Genomic DNA, 25,172 nt, shown 5'->3' on the forward strand with positions numbered 1-25,172 from the left:
AGACAGACACGCTGCGGCTGCAGGCTCTTCTGGAAGAGGCAGTCGTGGTCTGCTCCTGTGTGGATCTGGCCTCCCCTACTGGACTTTGGTGCTGGTGTCTTGGTGGCACTAATCTCTCTCTGTGGCGCTGGGCTCAGGGCACTGCTCGCGGCAGATGTTCAGAAATGAGCCACTGGGCTCTCTTCATTCCTCTCCCCACCCAGACCCATTCTTCAGAGTGACAGCCAAAAACGAGGAGCAGGGACAGGAGGGCGTGTCCTGCCTGAGCAAAGTCTACGTGACCCTGCCCGCGACCACCGTCACCTTGCTTAAGGGCAGACGCACTCTGGTGAGCCCCATTCCACCCCCACCATCCTTGCAGGGTCTGACTGTGTGTCCTGGCCGACCCCTCCAAGCCCTGAACTCTTCCATGGATGGGGTTCAACAAGACAGTGGCCTGCAATCCCAGCTCCTTGGGAGGCTAAAGTGGGAGGATTGCTTGAGGCCAGGAGTTTGAAGCCAGCCTGGGCAAGATAGCAAGAACCTGTCTCTTAAAAAATAGAAAAACTTAGCCTGGTGTGGTGGCACTTGCCTGTTGTCCCCTCTACTCCAGAGGCTGAGGTGGGAGGATTGCTGGAGCCTAGGAGGTTGAGGCTGCAGTGAGCTGTGATTGCACCATTGCACTCCAGCCTGGGCAACATATAAGACACTGTCTCTTAAAAACAAAAACAAAAACAAAACAGTGATGAGGAAGCTCCAGTCCACTCCTGGTGGATGAGATTGTTAGGCAGCTGTGGATGGTGTCCTGCATTCCAGCTATGGAAATGAAAGTCTGCTGGGGTCCTCCTTGACCCGCAGATCTGTCTGTCTGTCTCTTGCCTCTGCCCTGCCTTCCAGGTTGAGGGTCAACGAGTTACTCTCCCAGCCATACCCTCTAAAGGCGTCTTCCTGGGTGCAAGCGGGCGATTTGTGGAGCTGCAGACGGAGTTCGGTTTGCGGGTGAGATGGGATGGTGACCAGCAGCTGTATGTTACTGTGTCCAGGTAAGGCAGTGTCCCGGCCAGGCAGCTGCCACTTCTTCCTGCTGCCTCTTCTTCCTGCTGCCCACCCTGCCCACACCTCTTCCATCCCTGGCACCACTACTTGATCCTTTATGCATCTCTTGATGGGTGGGAAGCACTCTGCTTAAGTGGGGATCCCTTTGGACCAGGAGACAGGAGAAAATGGTTTCGGGGCATGTGATACATAGCAGGATGGATGTACATGCTTTGGGAATGTGCTAGGAGGAGCACTAGTGAGTTCTGGATGCTTTCAGAAGGACAGTCACCTGGTCCCATTCTCGAAGGAAGAGTGGCTCCCCAGATGAACGAAACAAGGGAAAGAAAGATTCTTCTTCTTCTTCTTTTTATTTTTATTTTTTTTGAGACAGGATCTCTCGCTCTGTTCCCTAGGCTGGAGTGCAGTGGTGCTATCTCGGCTCACTGCAAACTCTGCCTCCCAGGTTCAAGCAATCCTCCTGCTTCAGCCTCCCAAGTAGCTGGGATTACAGGCGTGCACCACCACGCCCGGATAATTTTTGTATTTTTAGTAGAGACGAGATTTCACCATGTTGGCCAGGCTTGTCTCAAACTCCTGACCTCAGGTGATCCTCCTGCCTCGGCCTCCCAAAGTCTTGGGGTTACAGGGGTGAGCCACTGTGCCCAGCGAAAGAAAGACTTTATAAAAATACTTTATAGAGGCCAGGTGCAGGAGTTCCCGCCTGTAGCCCTGCACTTTGGGAGGCTGAGGTGGGAGAATCCCTTGGGGCCAGGAGTTCCAGACCAGCCTGGGCAACATAGTGAGACCCTATCTCCACAAAAAAATTTAAATATTAGCCAGGCGTGGTGGCCTACACCTATAATCTCAGCACACTGGGAGGCCGAAGCAAGAGGATCACTTGAGCCCAGGAGTTCCAGACCAGCCTGGACAACATAGTGAGATCCTGTCTCTTAAAAAAAAATTAGCTTATCGTGGTGGTACTTGCCTGTAGTCTCAGCTACTCAGGAGGCTGAGGTGGGAGAAACGCTTGAGCCCAGGAGTTGGAGGCTGCAGTGAGCTGAGATTGCACCACTGTGCTCCAGCCTGAGCCACAGAGGGTGACCCTATCTCTAAAATAAATAAATAAATAAATAAATAATTTGGCCAGGCACGGTGGCTGACACCTGTAATCCCAGCACTTTGGGAGGCCGAGGCAGGCAGATTATCTGAGGTCAGGAGCTCGAGACCAGCCTGGCCAACATGGTGAAACCCCATCTCTACTAAAAATACAAAAAAATTGGCTGGGCGTGGTGGTGTGTGCCTGTAATCCCAGCTACTCGGAAGGCTGAGGCAGGAGAATGGCTAGAACCCGGGAGGCGGAGGTTCCAGTGAGCCGAGATTGCGCCACTGCACTCCAGCCTGGGTGACAGAGAGAGACTTCATCTGAAAAAAAGGATAATAAAATAAAAATAAATAAATAAATAAGGTGAGAGTGTTTTAGGGCCAGCAAGGGGTTTGCTGTGGCTGAACAATGAACAGAGGGGAAGGAGGTTTGGGGGAGGGCCATGGGGTCCTCTTGTCCATTCCACACCTCTTCATCCTCCCCACGCCCTCTGTTTTGGGACCCCAGCTCCTTGCCTTCTCTGCCACTGCCCCTCGAGGACCGAGGCTTCTTCTCTCCATTAATGCCTGCTCCTCTCCTGTTCCCCCAGCACCTACTCTGGCAAACTCTGTGGTTTGTGTGGGAACTATGATGGCAACAGTGACAATGACCACCTGAAGTCGGACGGCAGCCCAGCAGGAGACAAGGAGGAGCTAGGGAACAGCTGGCAGACGGACCAGGACGAGGACCAGGAGTGAGCAAGGAGCCCTCCCACCAGGGTCCGGGGAGGGTTCTGTCCCCTTCCTGGAACTCTCATTTTTTTTTTTTTTTTTTTTTTTTTGAGATGGAGTCTCCTTCTGTTGCTCAGGCTGGAGTGCAGTGGTGCCATCTCAGCTCACTGCAACCTCCGCCTCCCAGGCTCAAGCAATTCTCCTGCCTCAGCCTCCCGAGTAGCTGGGCTTACAGGCGCCCGCCACCATGCCTGGCTAATTTTAGTATTTTTGTAGAGATGAGGTTTCACCCTGTTGGCCAGGCTGGTCTCAAACTCCTGGCCTCAAGTGATCCGCCTGCCTTGGCCTCTCAAAGTGCTGGGATTACAGGCATGAGCCACCACGCCACCACGCCCAGCCTTCCCCCAACCCCCCTTTTTTTTTTGAGATGGGATCTCCCTCTGTCTTCCAAGCTGGAGTGCAATGGCACGATCATGGCTTACTTCAGCCTCAAACTCCTGGGCTCAAGCAATCCTCCCTTCTCTGCCTCTCAAGTAGCTTGGACTATACCATGCCCAGCTAACTTTAACAAATTTTTTTGGTAGAGAAGGGGGATCTCACTATGTTGACCAGGCTGCTGGCCCTCCCCAACTTTTTTTTTTTTTTTTTTTTTGAGATGGAGTCTTGCTCTGTCACCCAGGCTAGAGTGTAGTTGTTGTGCAATCTCAGCTCACTGAAACCTCTGCCTCCTGGGCTCAAGTGATTCTCACGCCTCAGTCTCCCAAGTAGCTGAGATTATAGGCACATGCCACCACACCTGTCTGATTTTTGTATTTTTAGTAGAGACGGGGTTTCATCACATTGGCCAGGCTGGTTTCGAACTCCTGACCTCAGGTGATTCACCTGCCCCGGCCTCCCCAAATGCCGGGATTACAGGCATCACCACCACACCCAGCCTGTGCCCTCCCTTTAAAAAATGACTGGCATTGCCCCTTTCTCCTCTCTACCCTGGAGACTTCAAGTTGTTCTTTCAGTTGCTCAATATTCTTTTTTGTTTGTTTGTTTGTTTGTTTTTAGAGACAGCGCCTTACTCTGTCGCCCAGGCCGGAGTGCAGTGGTTCAATCACAGCTCACTGCAGCCTCCAACTCCTGGGCTCAACTGATTCTCTCACCTCGGCCTCCTGAGTAGCTGGGGCTATGGATGTGCACCACCAAACCCAGCTAATTTCATATTTATTTTTAAAGAGATGGGATCTCACTGTGTTACCCAGGCTGGCCTGGAACTCCTGGGCTCAAGTGATTCTCCCTGCTTTGGCCTCCCACAGTGCCTGGCCGGGGCTCGGTGTTCAAACATCCTCTGGGAGGGGTTTCCCAGCTGACAGGCTGGTTTGCCAGTCCCGGCCTGCCAGCCTTGCTGCCTGCTGGATTAGGGCTGAGCTGGAAGTGAGCCTTTGTCTTTAGGGCATTTGGGGTGGGTCTCTTGCAGGTGTCAGAAGTACCAGGTGGTGAATCCCCCGTCTTGTGATTCATCTCTGCAGAGCAGCATGTCGGGGCCAGGGTTCTGTGGACGGCTGGTCGACACTCATGGCCCATTTGAGTATGAAGGAGGGCAGGCAGGGTCGCACAGGGGCGGTGCTTGGCACCTGGGCTCCTCCAAGGCTCTACCCCCGTCCACCCCATTCCCCCTGACTTGGTCTTTCCCCTCAGGACATGCCTGCTGCACGTGAAGGCCACTTCCTTCCTCGACAGCTGCATGCTTGATATGTGCAGATTCCAGGGGCTGCAGCACCTGCTGTGCACACCCATGTCCACCATGACCGCCACCTGCCAGGACGCAGGCCACGCCGTGAAGCCCTGGAGGGAACCCCACTTCTGCCGTGAGTTGTGCCAAACTCAGGGGAGAGGCCGGGCACGGTGGCTCACACCTGTAATTCCAGCACTTTGGGAGGCCGAGGCGGGTGGATCACGAGATCAGGAGTTCGGGACCAGCCTGGCCAACACACTGAAACCCCGTCTCTACTAAACATACCAAAATTAGCCAGGCATGGTGGCATATGCCTGTAGTCCCAGCTACTCTGGAGGCTGAGGCAGGAGAATCGCTTGAACCTGGGAGGTGAAGGTTGCAGTGAGCCAAGATTGCACCACTGCACTCCAGCCTGGGTGACAGAGTGAGACTCCATCTCAAAAAATAATAAAAATAATAAATAAATAAATAAAAATACAAAAATTAGCTGTGTGTGGCAACGGGTGCCTGTAATCCCAGCTACTCGGAGGCTGAGGCAGGAGAATTGCTTGAACCTGGGAGGCAGAGGTTGTAGTGAGCCGAGATTGCACCACTGCACTCCAACCTGGGTGACAGAGTGAGACTCCATCTCAAAAAATAATAAAAATAATAAATAAATAAATAAATAAATAAATAAAAATACAAAAATTAGCTGTGTGTGGCAACGGGCGCCTGTAATCCCAGCTACTTGGGTGGCTGAGGCAGGAGAATCGCTTGAACCCGGGAGGTGGAGGTTGCAGTAAGCACAGATTGCGCCACTGCACTCCAGCCTGGGCAGCGAGAGTGAAACTCTGTCTTTTTAAAAAAAAAAAAGTGTTTCTGTGCAGCCCAAGTCATCCCACGCAGGCACACGGTACAGGCCCTAGGCAGAGGAGGCAATGTGGCTGCCTCCCAGCTCCTGGTGTGGCCCAGCTCTTTGGGGAAGCTGCTTTAGGGCAGGTCTATCCCCTGACTCAGACCTCACAGATGGCCCCGGTCCCCTGCGGGCCAACAGCTCACCTGGGGCATGTCTACACAGCAGCGCTGCCAGCGGTGGGTCGGTCTGCTCCCGCCATAGGTCTATCTAAGGCTCTCAGGGCAGGCGCCTTAGTGCTGGCCCTGCAGCCCCAGGGACCCAGCAGTCTCCTTGGGGAAGCTTCTCACAGTCACTCTCTCTTCTCGAGATTGGCCAGAAGCCTGGAGCTGGGACCCTTCCGAACGTGTCCTTCCTGTTTCCCACCCGGCCCCATGGCTTGTTCGTCTCCTTCTCACCCAAGCTTCTCCCTCCACCAGCAATGGCCTGCCCGCCCAACAGCAAGTACTCCCTGTGTGCGAAGCCATGCCCTGACACCTGCCATTCAGGATTCTCTGGCATGTGCTGCTCAGACCGGTGCATGGAGGCCTGTGAATGCAATCCGGGCTTCGTCCTCAGTGGCCTCAAGTGCATACCTCGCTCCCAGTGTGGGTGCCTCCACCCTGCAGGCACCTACTTCAAGGTGAGTGGCTGCGTGGACCTCTCAGCCCTGCAGCTAGAAAGGGCCTGCTCCCTGCTCTCACACCCCCTGCAAGCTCTTTCTTTTCTTTTCGTTTCTTGTTTTGTTTTGTTTTGTTTTTGAGACGGAGTTTTGCTCTGTCGCCAGGCTGGAGTGCAGTGGCGCGATCTCGGCTCACTGCAACTTCTGCCTCCTGGGTTCAAGTGATTCTCCTGCCTCAGCCTACCGAGTAGCTGGGACTACAGGCGTGCACCACCACGCCAGCTAATTCTTGTATTTTTAGTAGAGACGGGGTAGGGGGCGGTTTCACCATGTTGGCCAAGGATGGTCTTGATCTCTTGACCTCGTGATCTGCCCACCTGGGCCTCTCAAAGTGCTGGGATTACAGGCATGAGCCACCATGCCTGGCCCTTGTTTTTTGTTGTTGTTGTTGTTGGTTTTTTTTTTTTTTGAGACAGAGTCTCGATCTGTTGTCCGGGCTGGAGTGCAGTGGCACGGTCTCAGCTCACTGCAACCTCCGCCTCCCAGGTTCAAGTGATTCTCCCGCCTAAGCCTCCCAAGTAGCTGGGATTACAGGTGTGCACTACCACGCCAGGCTAATTTTTGTATTTTTAGTAGAGATGGGGTTTCTCCATGTTGGCCAGGCTGGTCTCAAACTCCTGACCTCAAGAGATCCACCCGCCTTGGCCTCCCAAAGTGCTGGAATCACAGATGTGAGCTGCCACACCTGGCCTCGGATAGATCAATTTTGGTTGAAATGATGAATAGACCCAGAAATGATGGAGTGACTGAAAAAATGAATGGATGCCAAGCTTTTGCAGCGGATCTTGGAGCTGCAGGAAGAGAGGATGTCTCCCTACTATTAAGCCAGTGATCTGAACAGTTCTGGTGGGCTCTGGTGTCAGATCTGGGAAAAAAACAAAACAAAGCAAAAAAACCACTTTCTCTTCCTTCCCTGCTGTCTTCCCCAGGTAGAGGAGCGGTGGTACAAGCCAGGCTGCAAAGAGCTGTGCGTCTGTGAAAGCAACAACAGAATTCGCTGCCAGCCCTGGAGGTGTAGGGCCCAGGAGTTCTGTGGCCAACAGGATGGTATCTATGGCTGCCATGCCCAAGGTGAGCCGTCAGGGTGGAAGGTGAGCTGGGGACTGCCCAGGCAACACCAGGCAACACCAGGCAAGGTGATGGGTCCTGCCCAAAGCAGCTTCCCCAGACCGCTGAGTCTCCACCAGGGCCTGGGAGGGGCAGCATTTTCAAGGACCCAGAGGGTGAGGTTGGGGACATCAGTGTTTCTCTTCCGCAGCTCCAAGCCAAGCCAACCACACTTCCTAGGGAAACACCACATCTGTGGGTGGGCTGTGGGGACCATGCCAATGTGGACTCTCCAGGATGGCAGCTCTGGGTCACAGCTTCCGGGGCGTGGAGGAGTGAGACTGTAAACTCCATCTTCTCCTCCGCAGGTGTCGCCACCTGCACGGCCTCGGGCGACCCCCACTACCTGACTTTCGACGGCACCTTACACCACTTCATGGGCACCTGCACCTATGTCCTGACCCGGCCTTGCTGGTCCAGGTCCCAAGGCAGCTATTTTGTTGTGAGCGCCACCAACGAGAACCGCGGGGGGAACCTGGAGGTCTCCTACATCAAAGCCGTCCACGTGACGGTCTTTGACCTCAGCATCTCACTGCTCAGAGGCTGTAAGGTCATGGTGGGTGTCTTCCTCCTGCCTCCTGGACCCTGAACACCCAGCCTGTTTGCTTCTCTCCTGTGCCCCTCCTTGTCTGCATGCCCACCTCTCTGGCTCCTTAGAGCACCTGGGAGGCACCTGCAGCTGACCCAGACCCTCTTCCTTGGACTCCCTCCTCCGTCTGTGAAATACCCACCAGCACCAGCCCCTCCTGCTCCCAGTTTTTTGCTTTTTTGTTTTTTTTTTTTTTGAGACAAGATGTTGTTCTATCACCCAGGCTGGAGTGCAGTGGTGCAATCATAGCTCATTGTGGCCCTGACCCCCTGGGCTCAAGTGATCCTCCCACCTCGGCCTCATAAGTAGCTGGAACCACAGGCATGCACCACCCGCACGGCTAATTTTTTTTTTTACTTTTTGTAGAGACAGGGTTTCTCCATGTTGCCCAGGCTGATCTCGAGATCCTGGGCTCAAGCGATCCTCCCGCCTCAGCTCCCAAAGTGCTGGGTTTGCAGGCATGAGCCCCCGTCCTCGCCTTTATCCCGAGTTCCTTCCTGACTCTCCTTTCTACGTCCTCCCTGCCTCTGCAGCTGAATGGCCATCGGGTGGCCCTACCTGTGTGGCCTGCACAAGGCCGGGTGACCATAAGGCTCAGCAGCAACTTCGTCCTCCTCTACACGAACTTTGGGCTCCAAGTTCGCTACGATGGGAGCCACTTGGTGGAAGTGACAGTCCCCTCCTCCTATGGCGGCCAGCTCTGTGGGCTGTGCGGTGAGTTTCCTGGGCACCTGCGGGGAAAGCTGGGACAATGAGTAGGCGTGTGACCTGGTCCCAGTTCCCCCAACATCTCTGTGAGGTGTTCTAAGTATTTGTCAACTGACTAATTGGTTGAGGACATTAGGCATGAAGGTAGGAGTTAAGGGAAGATGGAGATGAAGAGACAGAAAAGGGCCAGGCATGGTGGCTCATGCCTGTAAATGCAGCACTCTGAGAGCCCAAGGTGGGTGGATCACTTGAGGTCAAGGGTTCGAGACCAGCCTGGCCAACATGGTGAAAACCTGTCTCTACTAAAAATACAAAAATTAGCCAGGCATGGTGATGCACGCCTGTAATCCCAGCTACTCGGGAGGCTGACGCGGGAGAATCGCTTGAACCTGGGAGGTGGACATTGCAGTGAGCTGAGATCGCGCCACTGCACTCCAGCCTGGGTGACAGAGCAAGACTCCATCTCAAAAAAATAAAGAAAAAGAAAAAGAGACAGACAGGGTTAACCTTGCTATGTAGAGTGAAGAGTGAGGGTGCCAAGAGGATGGTGGCCCTGGGGCCTGGCCTGCTGGGGGCCCCTTGTTGCCTGTTTTAATGACTCCCTCCTCCAGGGAACTACAACAACAACAGCTTGGATGCCAACCTGCGCCCTGACAGAAAGCCTGCAGGCAACTCCGTGCAGCTGGGGGCCGCCTGGAAGTTACCTGAATCCTCTGAACCTGGGTGAGCTGGGGGTCAGGGGAGCCAGGCAGGAGGGGCTAGGCCTGGGAAGGGCTTCAGGGGCAGCTTGGAAGTGTCCTCTGTGTGTCCCCACTCTCTCTGTGCTGTACCTCCCTACTAGCAGGAAACTGGCAATCTCTCCTGTTTAGACTCTCCAAGATTGGAGTTGGTAAGAAGTTGTTCTGACTTCCCACGCCCACGCCTGCTGATTTCTCCCATGCTTAGTGATCTCTTTGGAGGGCCCACTTGGGAAGTTCACCCTGAGGTCTAGCCTTTTTCCTTCCTGCTGCATCTCCTGGCCTTCCTACTTGAGGGCACCGTTTTGTCCTCTTCTCCTGTATCCCTCTCTCTTTCCCTGTCCACTTTTTGTTGTTGTTGTTGTTTTTGAGACAGAGTCACGCTCTGTCACCCAGGCTGGAGTGCAGTGGCGTGATCTCAGCTCACTGCAACCTCTGCCTCCCAGGTTCAAGTGATTCTCCTGCCTCAGCCTCTCAAGTAGCTGGGATTACAGGTGCTCACCACCACGCCTGGCTAATTTTTATATTTTTATTTGAGACAGGAATTCTCCATGTTGGCCAGGCTAGTCTCAAACTCCTGACTTCAGGTGATCTGCCTTCCTTGGCCTCCCAAAGTGCTGGGATTACAGGTGTGAGCCACTGCACCCAGCCCCCTGTCCACTTTTGCTTCGGTTTGGGAGATGGTTCCTCAGGCCCTCAGGTCTTGTCTTGTCTTGTCTTTTTTTTCTTTTCTTTTCTTTTCTTTTCTTTTCTTTTCTTTTCTTTTCTTTTCTTTTCTTTTCTCTTCTCTTCTCTTCTCTTCTCTTTTCTTTTCTTCCTTCCTTCCTTCTTCCTTTCCTTTCCTTTTTCCTTTCCTTTTTTTCTTTTCTTTTCTTGAGACAGGGTCTTGCTCTGTTGCCCAGGCTGGAGTGCAGTGGTGCAATCACAGCTCACTGAAGCCTCCAACTGCTGGGCTCAAGCCATCCTCCCACCACAGCCTCCTGAGTAGCTGGGACTATAGGCACATGCCACCACGCCCGGCTAATTTTTAAAAATTTTGTGTAGAGATAGGATCTCACTATGTTGCCCAGGCTGGTCTTGAACTTCTAGTCTCAAGTGATCCTCCTGTCTTGTTCTCCCAAAATGCTGGGATTATAGGCATGAGCCACTGCACCCAGCCTGTAGCCCTCAGTTTCTATTCTCTCTTCATTCAGCTGTTTCCTTGTGGGTGGCAAGCCCTCCAGCTGCCAGGAGAACAGCATGGCAGATGCCTGGAACAAGAACTGTGTGACCTTAATAAACCCTCAGGGTAAGGCATGTCCCTGCTGGCCCTTTTTCCTCTCTGAAGGACAGGAGGCTAGGTAGGGAGTCTAGTCAGGGAGGGAGAAACAACAAGACCAGAAACAGATGGAAAAGCACGAGGAAGGCAAATGGGAACACAGGGCCAGCCAGCAGTCACCTTCTTGGGACCTATGACCGATGGGTCTGTATTTGTGTCTCAGGCAGTACATAAATCCGGGATTTCTTTTTTTTTTTTCTATTAAAAATGTTTTAATAGGCTGGGTGCAGTGGCTCATGCCTGTAATCCCAGTACTTTGGGAGGCCAAGGAGGGCAGATCCTGAGGTAAGGAGTTCGAGACCAGCCTGGCTAGCATGGTGAAACCCCATCTCTACTAAAAATACAAAAAATTAGCCAGGCGGCCGGGCGCGGTGGCTCACGCCTGTAATCTCAGCACTTTGGGAGGCCGAGGCGGGTGGATTATGAGGTCAGGAGATCGAGACCATCCTGGCTAACACGGTGAAACCCCATCTCTACTAAAAATACAAAAAATTAGCTGGGCGTGGTGGTGCGCACCTGTAGTCCCATCTACTCAGGAAGCTGAGGCAGGAGAATTGCTTTAACCTGGGAGGTGGAGCTTGTAGTGAGCAGAGATCGCGCCACTGCATACCAGCCTGGGCGACAGAGTGAGACTCCGTCTCAAAAAAAAAAAAAAAAAAAATTAGCCAGGCACGGTAGCACGCGCCTGTAGTCCCAGCTACTCAGGAGGCTGAGGCAGAACAATTGCTTGAACCTGGGAGGCAGAGGTTGCAGTGAGCCGAGATTGCGCCACTGCACTCCAGCCTGGGCGACAGAGCGAGACTTGGCCTCAAAAAAAAAAAAAAAGTTTTAATAGAGATGGGGGAGTCTCACTAGGTAGCCCAGGCTGTTCTTGAACTATGGACCTCAAGGAATCCTCCCCTTCGGCCTCCCAAGTAGTTGGGATGACAGGCATAAGCCACCACGCCTGGCTGTTTTTCCTTTTTTCTTGTTTTTTAGAGACAAGGTCTCACTCTGTTGCCCAGGCTGGAGTGCAGCGGCACCATCACAGCTCACTGCAGGCTTGAACTCCTGGGCTCAGGTAATCCTCCTGCCTCAGCCTTCAGAGTAGCTGGGACCACAGGCATGCACCACCATGCCAAGCTAACTTTTTTGAATCAGAGTCTTGCTCTGTCGCCCAGGCTGGAGTGCAGTGGTGTGATCTCTGCTCACTGCAGCCTCTGCCTCCCAGGTTCAAGCTATTTTCCTACCTCAGCTTCCCAAGTAGCTGGGATTACAGGCCTGTGCCACCACACCCAGCTAGTTTTTTTAATTTTTAGTAGAGAGAGCATTTCACCATGTTGGCCAGACTGCTCTTGAACTCCTGACCTCAAATGATCCGCCTGCCTCGGCCTCCCAAAGTGCTGGTGTTACAGGCGTGAGCCACTGTGCCCGGCCTAATTTTTTAATATTTTCTGGAGACGGGGTCCTGCTATGCAGCCCAGTCTGGTCTTGAACTCCTGGGCTCAAGTGATTCTCCGACTTTGCCCTCCTAAAGTGCTGAGGTTACAGGTGGGAGCCACCACACCAGTCTGGGTTTTGTTTGTTCGTTCGTTTTGTTTTTATTCAGATAGGGTCTTACTCTGTCACCCAGGTTGGAGTGCAATGGCACAATCATAGCTCATCCTCCTGCCTCAGCCTCCCGAGTAGCTGGGACTACAGGTGCTACAGGTGTGCACCACCATGCTGGGCTAATTTTTGTAGAGACAGAGTTTCACCGTGTTGCTCAGGCTGGAAAATCCAGTATTTTTTTTTTTTTTTGAGTTGGAGTCTCGATCTGTTGCCCAGGCTGGAGTGCAATGGTGTGATCTCAGCTCACTGCCGCCTTCGCCTCCTGGGTTCAAGAGATTCTCCTGCCTCAACCTCTCGAGTTGCCTGGACTACAGGCACCCTCTACCATGCCCTGCTAATTTTTGTATTTTTAGTAGAGACTAGGTTTCACCATGTTGGTCAGGTGAGTCTCAAACTCCTAACCTCAAGTGATCTGCCCCCCTCGGCCTCCCAAAGTGCTGGGATTACAGGTGTGAGCCACTGTGCCTGGTGGGAAAATCCAGGTTTCGATTGAAGTGGATGTTGAATCAGCCCCAGGGAAGCCACATGGCCCTGCTCCTTCCCGGCCCCTCCCCTGGCTCACCTGCCTTCTCTCTTCCTGCAGGACCCTTCTCTCAATGTCACCAGGTGGTGCCCCCCGAGTCCAGCTTTGCCAGTTGCGTGCATGGCCAGTGTGGGACCAAGGGCGACACCACGGCCCTGTGCCACTCCCTGCATGCCTACACGTCCCTGTGTGCCCAGGCTGGCCAGGCCCCTGCCTGGCGGAACAGAACCTTCTACCGTGAGTAACTGGCCACCTGTTCCCACAGCCCATAGGCACCCTCCAGAATTCTGCCCTCTCTTTCTTCCTCTAAATTCTTTTTATTTTCTTTTTGAGACAGAGTCTCGCTCTGTTGCCCAGGCTGGAGTGCAGTGGTGCAATCTCGGCTCACTGCAACCTCTACCTCCTGTGTTCAAGCCAAGATGGGTGAATCACCTGAGGTCAGGAGTTGGAGACCAGCCTGGTCAACATGGCAAAACCCTGTCTCTATTAAAAATACAAAAATTGGCCAGGTGTGGTGGTGAGCACCTGTAATCCCAGCTACTGGAGAGGCTGAGATGGGAGAATTGCTTGAACCTGGGAGGCGGAGGTTTCAGTGAGCCGAGATTGCACCACTGCACTCCAGCCTGGACAACAAGTGTGAAACAAAAAACAAGAGTGAAAAACAAAACAAAACAAAAAGTTTTGGCGATGGATGGTGGTAATGGCAGCACAACAAGGTGAATGTACTTAGTGCTGTTGAAGTGTACATTTAAAAATTGTTGCTGGGCGCAGTGGCTCACGCCTGTAATCCCAGCACTTTGGGAGGCCGAGGCGGGTGGATCATGAGGTCAGGAGATCGAGACCATCCTGGCTAACATGGTGAAACCCCATCTCTACTAAAAATACAAAAAATTAGCCAGGCGTGGTGGTGGGCGCCTGTAGTCCTAGCTACTCGGGAGGCTGAGGCAGGGGAATGGTGTGAATCTGGGAGGCAGAGCTTGCAGTGAGCCAAGATCATGCCACTGCACTCCAGCCTGGGCGTCAGGGCGAGACTCTGTCTCAAAGAAAAAAAAATTGTTAAAATGGTAGATTTTATGTCTGTTTGTTTTTGTTTGTTTGTTTTGCTTTTGAGAGTCTCACTGTCGCCCAGGCTGGAGTGCAGTGGTCTGACCTCGCCTCATTGCAACCTCTGCCTCTCAGGTTCAAGAGAGTCTCGTGCCTCAGCCACCCAAGTAGCTGGCTCGTGGTTCAAGAGAGTCGCGTGCGCCACCACGCCTGGCTAATTTTTGTATTTTTAGTAGAGTTGAGTTTTCACCATGTTGGCCAGCCTGGTCTCGAACTCCTGACCTCAGGTGATCCACCTGCCTCGGCCTCCCAAAGTGCTGGGATTACATGTGCGAGCTACTGCTCCTGGCCACTACTAGGAGCTTTTGATGCCCCAAGGTTTGGGGGCTGGACATGCCACCCCACTCTTCCTAATGCTCTCATTTTCTTTAGCTATGAGGTGCCCACCTGGCAGCAGCTACAGCCCCTGCGGCAGCCCCTGCCCAGCCACCTGCAGCAGCATAAACGACCCGAGGGACTGCCCCAAAGCACTGCCCTGTGCTGAGAGCTGCGAATGTCAGAAAGGCCACATCTTGAGTGGAACCTCCTGCGTGCCCCTTGGCCAATGTGGCTGCACTGACCTAGCGGGCTCCTACCACCCGGTGAGAGGCCAGCTAGCAGGGGCCCCACCCTTTCCAGGCCCACATGTTTGGGGTCAGGGCAAGCTCAGGAGAGGCAGGAGGAAGGCTCAGAACCTGGGAGGGGCAAGGCTGGCCAAGGCTGGGGGGCGAGGAGGAAGGCCAGATGCTGTAGCCAGCTTCAACAGGGCATTGACCCATCTCCCCATTTCGACTTTCTGTTGGCTCTGCTGATCCTTGTGGCCCACAGGTCGGGGAGCGCTGGTACACAGAGAACACCTGTACCAGGCTCTGCACCTGCTCCGTCCACAACAACATCACCTGCTTCCAGAGCACCTGCAAACCCAACCAGATGTGCTGGGCCCTGGATGGGCTGCTCCGTTGTCAGGCCTCAGGTAGGAGGACCACAGTGATGGGGGGACCCCACAGCCCTGAGGCCCACTTTCCCAACTCCCCAACAGATTCCCTGCTGCCTGTAGCACTGGGGTTCAGGTTTCGGCTGGTAACTCTGCTGCAACCAAGAGCTTCCGGTGGGAAAGATGACCTCCAATTGCTGAGAAGGGAACCTTGGGGCTCACCCATCCTTCTCCTGTAGCGGCCACCAACTTAGATGGGATATTATAAATCCTTCCCTGGGGCCAGACGCCATGGCTCACACTTGTAATCTCAGCACTTTTGAAGGCCAAGGTGGGCAGATCACTTGAGACCAGGAGTTCAAGACCAGCCTGAGCAACATGGCTAAACCCTGTCTCTACTAAAAATACAAAAATTAGCCTGTAAGCCCAGCTACTCGAGAGGCTGAGGCAGGAGAATTGCTTGAACCCAGGAGCCAGAGGTTGCGGTGAGCAGAGATTGTGCCGTTGCACTCCAGCCTGGGCGACAAGAGCAAAACTCCGTCTCTAAATAAATAAATCTTTTCCTGGAGGCCAGGCATGGTGGCTCATGCCTGTAATCCCAGTGGTTTGGGAAGCTGAAGTGGGAGGATCACTTGAGGCTAGTAGTTCAAGACCAGCCTGCGCAACATAGTGAGACCCCATCTCTACAAAAAAAAAAAAAAGGTAAAAAGTTTAAAATTAAAGACATTGCACCTGTAGTCCCTGCTACTTGGGAGGCTGAGGTAGGAGGATCTCTTGAGCCCAGGTCTGCAGTGAACTATGATCTTGCCACTGTATGCCAGCCTGGGTAACAGAACAAGACCCTGTCTCTAAAAAAAATTTTTTTTTAATTAGTTGAATAGGGTACTTCATGCCTGTAGTCCCAGATACTCTGGAGGCTGAGGTAGGAGGACCGCTTGAGCCCAGGAGTTTGAGGCTGCAGTGAGCTGTGACCATGCCACTGCATTCCAGCCTGGGTGACAGAGAGAGACCATGTCTCAAAAAAGAAAAAAAAAAATCCTTCCTCCAAAGAATCATGCCCCACTCCACCCGTAAACCTCACACCTCCTAACCCTGGCCCCGGGTTTTTGTTTGTTTGTTTGTTTGTTTTGATGCAGTGTCTATGTTGCCCAGGCTGGAGTGCAGTGGCGCAATCTTGGCTCACTGCAAACTTCGTCTCCCTGGTTCCAGCGATTCTTCTGCCTCAGCCTTCCAAGTAGCTGAGATTACAGGCACACGGCACCATACCCTAACTTTTTTGTATTTTTTTAGTAGAGACGGGGTTTTACCGTGTCGGTCAGGCTGGTATCAAACCAGCCCACCTTGGCCTCCCAAACCACTGGGATTACAGGCATGAGCCCCTGTGCACGGCCGGACCTGGGGTCTCGACTGTTTTCTGGAAGGCAGGGAGAACCCAGGACTAGTTTCCCAGGGACCCTGTACCTGCCAGAGGAGTGTCATAGCCCAGCTGCCTCTGTCCTCCCAGGTATGGGAGTGTGTCAGCTCCCAGGGGAGTCCCACTACGTGAGCTTTGATGGTAGTAACCATTCTATCCCGGATGCCTGCACTCATGTCCTGGTGAAAGTGTGCCACCCCGCCATGGCCTTGCCCTTCTTCAAGATCAGTGCCAAGCATGAGAAGGAGGAAGGTGGAACTGAGGCTTTCCGCCTTCACGAGGTCTACATTGACATCTACGATGCCCAGGTCACCCTGCAGAAGGGCCACCGTGTGCTGGTGAGCTGGGTGTGGTGACTGGGGCTGGGAGGGAGCGCTGGGGAGGGGACTGTGGTCCCTGCTCCTACTCACCATCACTGTCCTCCTGTTTAGATCAACAGCAAACAGGTCACCCTCCCCGCGATCTCCCAGATCCCTGGGGTCAGTGTCAAGTCCAGCAGCATCTACACCATTGTTAACATCAAGATCGGGGTGCAAGTCAGGTTTGACGGGAATCGTCTCTTAGAGATTGAAATCCCCACAACCTGCTATGGAAAGGTGAGGAAAACATCTGGCTCTCCTCGCTGGGGAGGCAGCCCCGGGAGATTGGTGGCTGGCAGGGATGGGGGGCAGTGTTCACATCGTGCCTGCCCAAAGAGGCCACTCCTCAGGATGGAGCAGGGCAGTGGAGGAGTGCGCCTTTCTGTGTAGGATGGACAAGAGTGCTTCCAGGAAAAACCATTCTGCCCGGGCGTGGTGGCTCACACCTGTAATCTCAGCACTCTGGGAGGCCGAGGCAGGTTGAGGTCAGGAGGTCGAGACCAGCCTGGCCAACATGGGGAAACCCTGTCTCTATTAAAAAAAAAAAAATTAGCTGGGGGTGGTGGTGCGCACCTGTAATCCCAGCTGCTTGGGAAGCTGAGGCAGGAGAGTTGCTTGAACCTGGGGGGCGGATAGTGAAGTGAGCCGAGATCATGCCACTGCACTCCAGCCTGGGTGACAGGAGTGAAACTCAAAAGAAGGAAGGAAGGGAGGGAGGGAGGGAGGAAGGGAAGAAAGGAAGGAAGGGAGGGAGGGAGGGAGGGAAGGAGGGAAACCACAGGAAGGAAGGAAGGAAGGAAGGAAGGAAGGAAGGAAGGAAGGAAGGAAGGAAGGGAAGGGAAGGAGGGAGGGAGGGAGGGAGGGAGGGAGAAAAACCACTCTGGTGCTTCCCCAGCACGGAAAAACCACTTTCCCCCGCCAGGTCTGCGGCGTGTGTGGGAACTTCAATGATGAGGAAGAGGACGAACTAATGATGCCCAGCGACGAACTAGCGCATAGTGACAGTGAATTTGTGAACAGTTGGAAAGATAAGGACATTGACCCAAGGTAGTGGTCCCCTAAGACCCTCTAGCTTTTCTTTCTCTCTCTCTTTTTTTCTTTCTTTCTTTCTTTCTTTCTTTCTTTCTTTCTTTCTTTCTTTCCTTCCTTCTTTCCTTCTTCTTCCTTCCTTCCTTCCTTCCTTCCTTCCTTCCTTCCTTCCTTTTCTTCCTTTCTCTCTCTCTTTCTTTTCTTTTCTTTCTCTCCTTTCTTTCATTTTTTTTTTTTTCTGAGACAGAATCTTGCTTTGTCACCCAGGCTGGAGTGCAGTGGTGTGATCTCAGCTCACTGCAACCTCCGCCTCCCAGGCTCAAGTGATACTCCTGCCTCAGCCTCCCAAGTAGCTGGGATTACAGGCACCTGCCACCATGCCTGGCTACTTTTTGTAGTTTTTAGTAGAGACGGGGTTTCACCATATTGGCCTGGCTGGTCTTGAGCTCCTGACCTCAGGCGATGTGGCCTCCCGAAGTGCTGGGTAATCATGAGCCACTGTGCCTGGCCCCTCTAGTTTTTCTTTTTTTCTTTTTCTTTTTGAGATGGAGTTTTGCTCTGTCACCCAGGCTGGAGTGCAGTGGTGCAATCTTGGCTCACTGCAACCTCTGCTTCCGGGGTTCAAGCAATTCTTGTGCCTCCACCTCCCGAGTAGCTGGGATTACAGGTGCACGCCACCACGCCCCACCCCCGGCTAATTTGTGTATTTTAGGTAGAGATGGAGTTTCACCATGTTGGCCAGGCTGGCTTTGAACTCCTGACCTCAAGTGATGCTCCCCACTCAGCCTCCCAAAGTGCTAGGATTACAGGCATGAGCCACTATGCCTGGCCACCCCTCCAGCTTTTCATAGCAACATGAGCTAGGGAGCCAGACTGTAGGGCACACCTGGGGCAGGAAGACCAGAATGTTCCTTTTTTCTTCTTCTTCAATTTTTAAATTTTTTTAGAGACAGGGTCTTGCCACGTTTGCCCACGCTGGTCTCAAACTCCTGGGCTCAAATGATCCTCCCGCCTCGGCCTCCCAAAGTGCTGGGATTACAGGCCAGAATGTTGCTTTGTGTGTGTGATTTGAGGGCGTTGACTTCTGGGCATTCTGGGGCGATGTGTGTCATTGATCCATCTCAAGGCTGCTAGAACCCACTTGAGGAAATGTGAAAGTCTTCCTTTCCTCGCTTAGAAACCTTGGAGGAGGAGCAGGAGCAGAGGCTCATGCCTGTAATTCCAGCACTTTGGGAGCCCAAGACTGGAGGATCACTTGAGGCCGGGAGTTTGAGACCAGCCTAGGCAACACAGCAAGACCCTGTCTCTACAAAAAATTAAAAACAAAAATTAGCCAGCCATGGTGGCACATGCCGGTAGTCCCAGCTATTCGGGAGGCTTCAGCAGGAAGATTGGTTGAGTCTGAGATTTGAAGGCTGCAGTGAGCTATGATTGCATCACTGAACTCCAGCCTGGACGACAGAGCAAGACGCTGTCTTAAAAAGTTTAAAAATAGCCGGGTGCAGTGGCTCACACCTCTAATCCCAACACTTTGTGAGGCCAATGTGGGAGGATTGCTTGAGCCTAGGAGTTTGAGACCAGCCTGGGCAACATAGCAAGACCTCATCTCTACAGAAAAAAAAAAAAAGAAAAGAAAAGAAAAGAAAGAAAGAAAAATAACCAGGTGTGGTTAGTCCCAGCTACTCACAAGGCTGAGGTGGGGCGATCCCTTGGGCCTGGGAGATTGAAGTTGCAGTGAGCCTTGATCACGCCACTGCACTCCAGACTGGGCGACAGATTGGGAAGCAAAAAAGGAAATCTGGGAGAAGAGGAGGCCGATGGAAGATTGGCCAGAGCTCAGACCAGCTTCCCTGTGAATACCAGAGGGGTTAGGAGGGTGGGGAGTCCCTGAGAGGTCTCTCTGGGTCATTTGGGAGCACCAGATCATTGTCATAGGGCCAGGCGTGGTGGCTTAGGCCTGATATCTCAGCACTTTGCGAGGCCGAGGTGGGTGGATCACTTGAGGCCAGGAGTTCAAGACCACCCTTGCCAACATGGTGAAACCTCGTCTCTATTAAAAATAAAAAAACTAGCCGGGCATGGTGGCAGGTGCCTGTAATCCCAGCTACTTGGAAGGCTAAGGCAGGAGAATCACTTTAACCTGAGACGTAGAGGTTTCAGTGAGCCAAGATCGCACCACTGAACTCCAGCCTGGGCGACACAGTGAGACTCTGTCTCAAAAAAAAAAAAAAAAAAAATTGTTCGGGCGTAGTGGCGGGTGACTGTAGTCCCAGCAACTCGGGAGGCTGAGGCAGGAGAATCGCTTGAACACGGGAGGGAAGGCAGAGGTTGCAGTGAGCTGAGACTGTTGCATTGCACTCCAGCCTGGGTGACAGAGCAAGACGCCCCCTAAAGAAAAAAAATTTGTGTCATAGTAGGGGGACAGCTGTCCCTAGGCTGATTCTTTTCCCTTCCCAGTTGTCAGAGTCTCCGGGTAGATGAGCAGCAGATTCCAGCGGAACAGCAGGAGAACCCGAGTGGAAACTGCAGGGCAGCCGACCTCCGCAGGGCGCGGGAAAAATGCCAGACAGCGCTCCGGGCTCCGGTGTGGGCCCAGGGCGCCTCCCGCATAGACCTCATGCCCTTCCTGGTGGACTGTGCAAACACCCTCTGTGAGTTCGGAGGTCTCCACCAGGCCTTCTGCCAGGCTCTGCAAGCCTTTGGGGCCACCTGCCAGAGCCAGGGGCTCAAGCCCCCGCTCTGGAGAAACAGCAGCTTCTGCCGTGAGTGTGCCCTGCTGTCACCCCAAACCCCTCCCAAACCCCGTTTCCCTCTCTGCTTCCCTGAGAGCTCCCTCACTCTCCTTCCTGTTTGTTCCTAACTCAGCCCTCATTGTTTCTTTGACAAGGACTACTTTTTAATTATTTATTTATATAAAATTTTTTTTGCTGGGTGTGGTGGCTCACGCCTATAATCCCAGCACTTCGGGAGGCCAAGGTGGGTGGATCACGTGAGGTCAGGAGTTTGAGACCAGCCTGGCCAACATGGTGAAACCCCATTCTACTAAAAATACAAAATTAGCCGGGCGTGGTGGCACATGCCTGTAATCCCAGCTACTTGGGAGGCTGAAGCAGAAGAATAGCTTGAACCTAGGAGGCAGAGGTCCCAGTGACTCGAGATTGTGCGATTGCACTCCAGCCTGGGCAAAAAGGAGCAAAACTCCATATCAAAAAAAAAAATTTGATACAGGGTCTCATTCTGTCACCCAGGCTGGAGTGCAATGGCATGATCTCACCTCACTGCAACCTCCGCCTCCTGGGTTCAAGTCATTCTCCTACCTCAGCCTCCCAAGTAGCTGGGACTACAGGCGTGTGCCACCACACCCGGTTAATTTTTGTGATTTTAATAGAGACGGGGTTTCACCATATTGGCCAGGCTGGTCAGAAACCTTTCTTCTTTCCTCCTAGCAGACAACTGGGCAAACTTCTATAGCATTTTACTTAAAAAAACAAAATTATTGAGATTATTCCCATAGCATACTATTCACCCTTTTAAAAGTGTCTTTTAGCCGAGCATGGTGGCTCATGCCTGTAATCCCAGCAGCTTGGGAGGCCAAGGCAGGTGGATCACCTGAGGTCAGGAGTTAGAGACCACCCTGGCCAACATGGTGAAACCCCGTCTCTACTAAAAATACAAAAAATTAGCCAGGAGTGGTGGTGGGCGCCTGTAATCCCAACTACTCGGGAGGCTGAGGCAGGAGAATTGCTTGAACCCAGGAGGCGGAGGTTGTAGTGAGCCAAGATCGCTCTGTTGCACTCCAGCCTGGACAACAAGAGTGACACTCCATCTCAAAAAAAAAAAAATTGTCTTTTAGTATCTTGATAAAGTTGTGCAACTATCACTACTATATAATGCCAGAACCTTTTACAATTTAAAACAGGAATTCAATAGAGTTGTTTTAATACGTAACACATTTGCAGGATTCAAAAACGTATAAAGTATTAAAAATTTGAAAATACTTTTAAGTATTAAAAGATACCCAGTAGGTTGGGTGTGGTGGCTCATGCCTGTAATCTTAGCAATTTGGGAGGCTGAGGTGGGTGGATTGCTTGAACCCAGGAGTTCAAGACCAGCCTGGGCAACATAGTGAGACCCAATCTCTACAAAAAATTACCTACTGGCTGGGTATGGTGGTGCATGCCTGTGGTCCCAGCTACTTGGGGGGCTGAGGTGGGAGGATCACTTGAGCCCAGGAGGTTGAGGCTGCAGTGAGCCATGACTGCATCACTGCACTCAAGTCTGGGTGACAGAGCGAGACTCTATCTCAGAAAAAAAAAAAACTCCCCAAAAAACAAAAAAAGATACCAGTGTACGGTCTCCCTACCACTCTCACCCCATGGGCCTGGTTCATGTCTCAGTATTTTTCCCAAGACCACTTATTTATGCTTATATAAACAAATTCAAATTTATATTCTTGGCTGGGTGCAGTGACTTACACCCGTAATCCAAGCACTTTGGGAGTCCAAGAAGGGAGGATTGCTTGAGGCCAGGAGTTTGAGACCAACCTGGGCAATATAGTGAGAGCCCTGCATCTCTACAAAAAAATTTAAAAAACAAAAGACAAGAAAACTATATGCTCTGTGCTTTTGGAGTTTTGCCAATCTGAGAATTGAAAAACGTCTTTTTTTGCCAGTGTTCCTTAAGGAGGTTTATTTTATTTTATTTTTATTTTATATATATTTTTTGAGACAGAGTCTCGCTCTGTCACCAGGCTGGAGTGCAGTGGTGTGACCTTGGCTCACTGCAACTTCCACCTTCTGGGTTCAAGCGATTCTCCTGCCTCAGCCTCCCAAGTAGCTGGGACTGCAGGCACGCACCATCACGCCCAGCTAATTTTTGTATTTTTAGTAGAGACAGGGTTTCACCATGTTGGCCAGGATGGTCTCGATCTCTTGACCTCGTGATCTGCCTGCCTTGGCCTCCCAAAGTGCTGGGATTACAGGCGTGAGCCACTGCGCCTGGCCAAGAAGGTTTATTTTGCTTTAAAGCACTCTCACGTTCCAGGAGCAAAGCAGAGGTGCAGGGGGCGCTGCAGAGCTTCTCAGGGCCAGTGGAGGCAACATGAGCACAGCAGCCTGAGCTGGCCGAAGGGTCAGGGTGAAAGCTGCACACAGGTCCCGTGCATAAGGAGGCCGCTGCTCAGCTGCCCCACAGCTGCTGGGCATCACCGTGGGTCCAGTGTGACCAGATCCTCTGATTTTTTTTTTGGAAAGAAGCTATAAGCCTGAGTTTTTATTTGACATTGCTATACTTTTTTTTTTTGAGTCTCACTTTGTAGCTCAGGCTGGAGTGCATGATCTCGGCTCACTGCAGCCTCTGCCTCCCAGGTTCCAGTGATTCTCCTGCCTCCGAGTAGCTGGGATTACTGGCGTGTGCCACCACGCCCAGCTAATTTTTGTATTTTTACTAGAGATGGGGTTTCACCATATTGGCCAGGCTGGTCTTGAACTCCTCACCTCAGGTGATCCACCTGCTTCAAGCCTCCCAAAGTGCTAGGATTACAGGCATGAGCCACTGCGCCCGGATATGAAAAATAACAAGTCTTAATTTGAGTTTTTATTATGAGTGAGACGGGACATTTTTTCATATACTTAGGAACCCTTTGAATTTCCCTTTTTGTAAACTATCTGCTCTTATCCAGTCACCATTTTTCCACTGAGTCGTTGGTCTTCATTGAACTATTTCATGGAAGTCCTTTATCTATTATGGAAAGTAGACCTTTATTAGTGCTCTGAGTTACACAAAGTTTTCCAGTCCTTTTTGTTTTCATCTTTTGACTTTTTTTTTTTTTTGGCCATGCAGGACAAAAATGTTTATGGGGTCAAATATATTAATCTTGTTTTATGTCTTCTGCATCTTGAGCAATAGCTATAAATGCTAGCCCCACAGAAGCTACAAAAGATTTTGCTGATTCTTTGCTCTAGAAATTTTGTTTGTTTGAGACAGAGTCTCGCTCTGTGGCCCAGGCTGCAGTGGCACAATCCCGGATCACTGCAACCTCTGCCCCCTGGGTTCAAGCAATTCTCCTGCCTCAGCCTTCCGAGTAGCTGGGATTACAGGTGCCCACGACCACGCCTGGCTAATTTTTTTGTATTTTTAGTAGAGATGGGGTTTCACCATGTTGGCCAGGCTGGTCTCAAACTCCTGGCCTCAAGTGATCTGCCTGCCTCGTCCTCCCCAAGTGCTGGGGTTACAGGTGTGAGCCACCGTGTCCGGCCTGCTCTAGAACTTTTATGGTTTCATTTTTTTATATTTAAGTGGGGTTTTTTTTTTTTTGGTGTATGTCTAAGTTTTTGACCCATGAGGATTTATCCTGATGTGTAAAATGAGGTATGAATCAACTTTGTTTTTGTTTTTCTCCAGAAGGCTAGCCAGCTGTTCCAACATTATTAAATGACTAGTCTGTCTTTGCCCAGGGACTGAGATACCACATTTATCATATACTAAATTCCCATATACATTTGGATCCATATCTGAGCTTTCTCCTCTGTTCTGTCGGTCCATCTGTATTTGCATGTGGCAGTAACACAAAGTCGTAATCACTGAAAATTTAAAATGAGCTTTGGGCTGGGTGCAGTGGCTTACGCCTGTAATCCCAGCACTGTGGGAGGCCGAGGTGGGCGGATCACCTGAGGTCAGGAGTTCGAGACCAGCCTGGCCAACAGGGCGTGGTGATATGTGCCTGTAATCCCAGCTACTCAGGAGGCTGAGGCAGGAGAATCACTTGAACCTGGGAGGTGGAGGTTGCAGTGAGCTGAGATCGTGCCATTGCATTCCAGCTGGGGTGAAAAGAGCGAAATTCCATCTCGAAAAAATAAATAAATGAATAAATAAAATAAAATAAAATAAACATTGACTTACGGAGAGACATTCACTACTGATGGCTCTTTTTTTTTTAGGGAGTTCCTGGCTTTTCTGGTTTGCTTATGTCTTCAGCTCAACTTTGAAATCATCTTGTCCTATTAAAAGCACACACACATATAAAATACTTTTGGTGGCTGGGTGTGGTGGCTCACTCCTGTAATCCTAGCACTTTGGGAGGCCAAGGTGGGAGGATCACCTGAGGTCAGGAGTTTGAGACCAGCCTGGCCAACATGGTGAAACCCCATCTCTACTAAAAATACAAAAATTAGCCAGGCATGGTGGCACATGCCTGTAATCCCAGCTACCCGGGAGGCTGAAGTAGGAGAATCCCTGGAACCAGGGAGGCAGAGGCTGCAGTGAGCCAAAATCGCTCCTGGGCGTCAGAGAGAGACTCTGTCCCCACCTGCCCCCGCAAAAAATATATATATATATATTTTTTTTTTCGGTTTTTGAGACGGAGTCTCGCTCTGTCGCCCAGGCTGGAGTGCAGTGGCGCGATCTCGGCTCACTGCAAGCTCCGCCTCCCAGGTTCACGCCATTCTCCTGTCTCAGCCTCCCGAGTAGCTGGGACTACAGGCACCTGCCACTGTGCTTGGCTAATGTTTTGTATTTTTAGTAGAAACGGGGTTTCACCAAGTTAGCCAAGATGGTTTCGATCTGCTGACCTCGTGATCCGCCCACCTCGGCCTCCCAAAGTGCTGGGATTACAGGCACCAGCCACCGCTCCTGGCCTATTTTTGGTATATTTTATTGAGATTACATTAAATGTGTAC

General features: G+C 51.9%; 1 protein-coding gene across 1 annotated transcript in view; it reads left to right on the plus strand.

The window, feature by feature from the left end:
• The window catches only part of ZAN (zonadhesin), a 62,024-nt gene that overhangs the window by 23,504 nt on the left and 13,348 nt on the right, over window positions 1-25,172 (plus strand). The window contains 18 exon segments of the mRNA XM_030797230.1: window positions 204-328; window positions 877-1,022; window positions 2,709-2,852; window positions 4,295-4,405; window positions 4,516-4,685; window positions 5,864-6,066; window positions 7,035-7,176; window positions 7,521-7,768; window positions 8,335-8,515; window positions 9,121-9,232; window positions 10,440-10,534; window positions 12,738-12,914; window positions 14,154-14,362; window positions 14,589-14,733; window positions 16,199-16,446; window positions 16,540-16,704; window positions 17,390-17,514; window positions 19,954-20,258. Coding sequence (XP_030653090.1) covers window positions 204-328; window positions 877-1,022; window positions 2,709-2,852; window positions 4,295-4,405; window positions 4,516-4,685; window positions 5,864-6,066; window positions 7,035-7,176; window positions 7,521-7,768; window positions 8,335-8,515; window positions 9,121-9,232; window positions 10,440-10,534; window positions 12,738-12,914; window positions 14,154-14,362; window positions 14,589-14,733; window positions 16,199-16,446; window positions 16,540-16,704; window positions 17,390-17,514; window positions 19,954-20,258 — 3,051 coding nt within the window.

This window comes from Nomascus leucogenys, chromosome 17, assembly GCF_006542625.1.
Source record: "Nomascus leucogenys isolate Asia chromosome 17, Asia_NLE_v1, whole genome shotgun sequence".
NCBI classification, from domain to species: Eukaryota; Metazoa; Chordata; class Mammalia; order Primates; family Hylobatidae; genus Nomascus; species Nomascus leucogenys.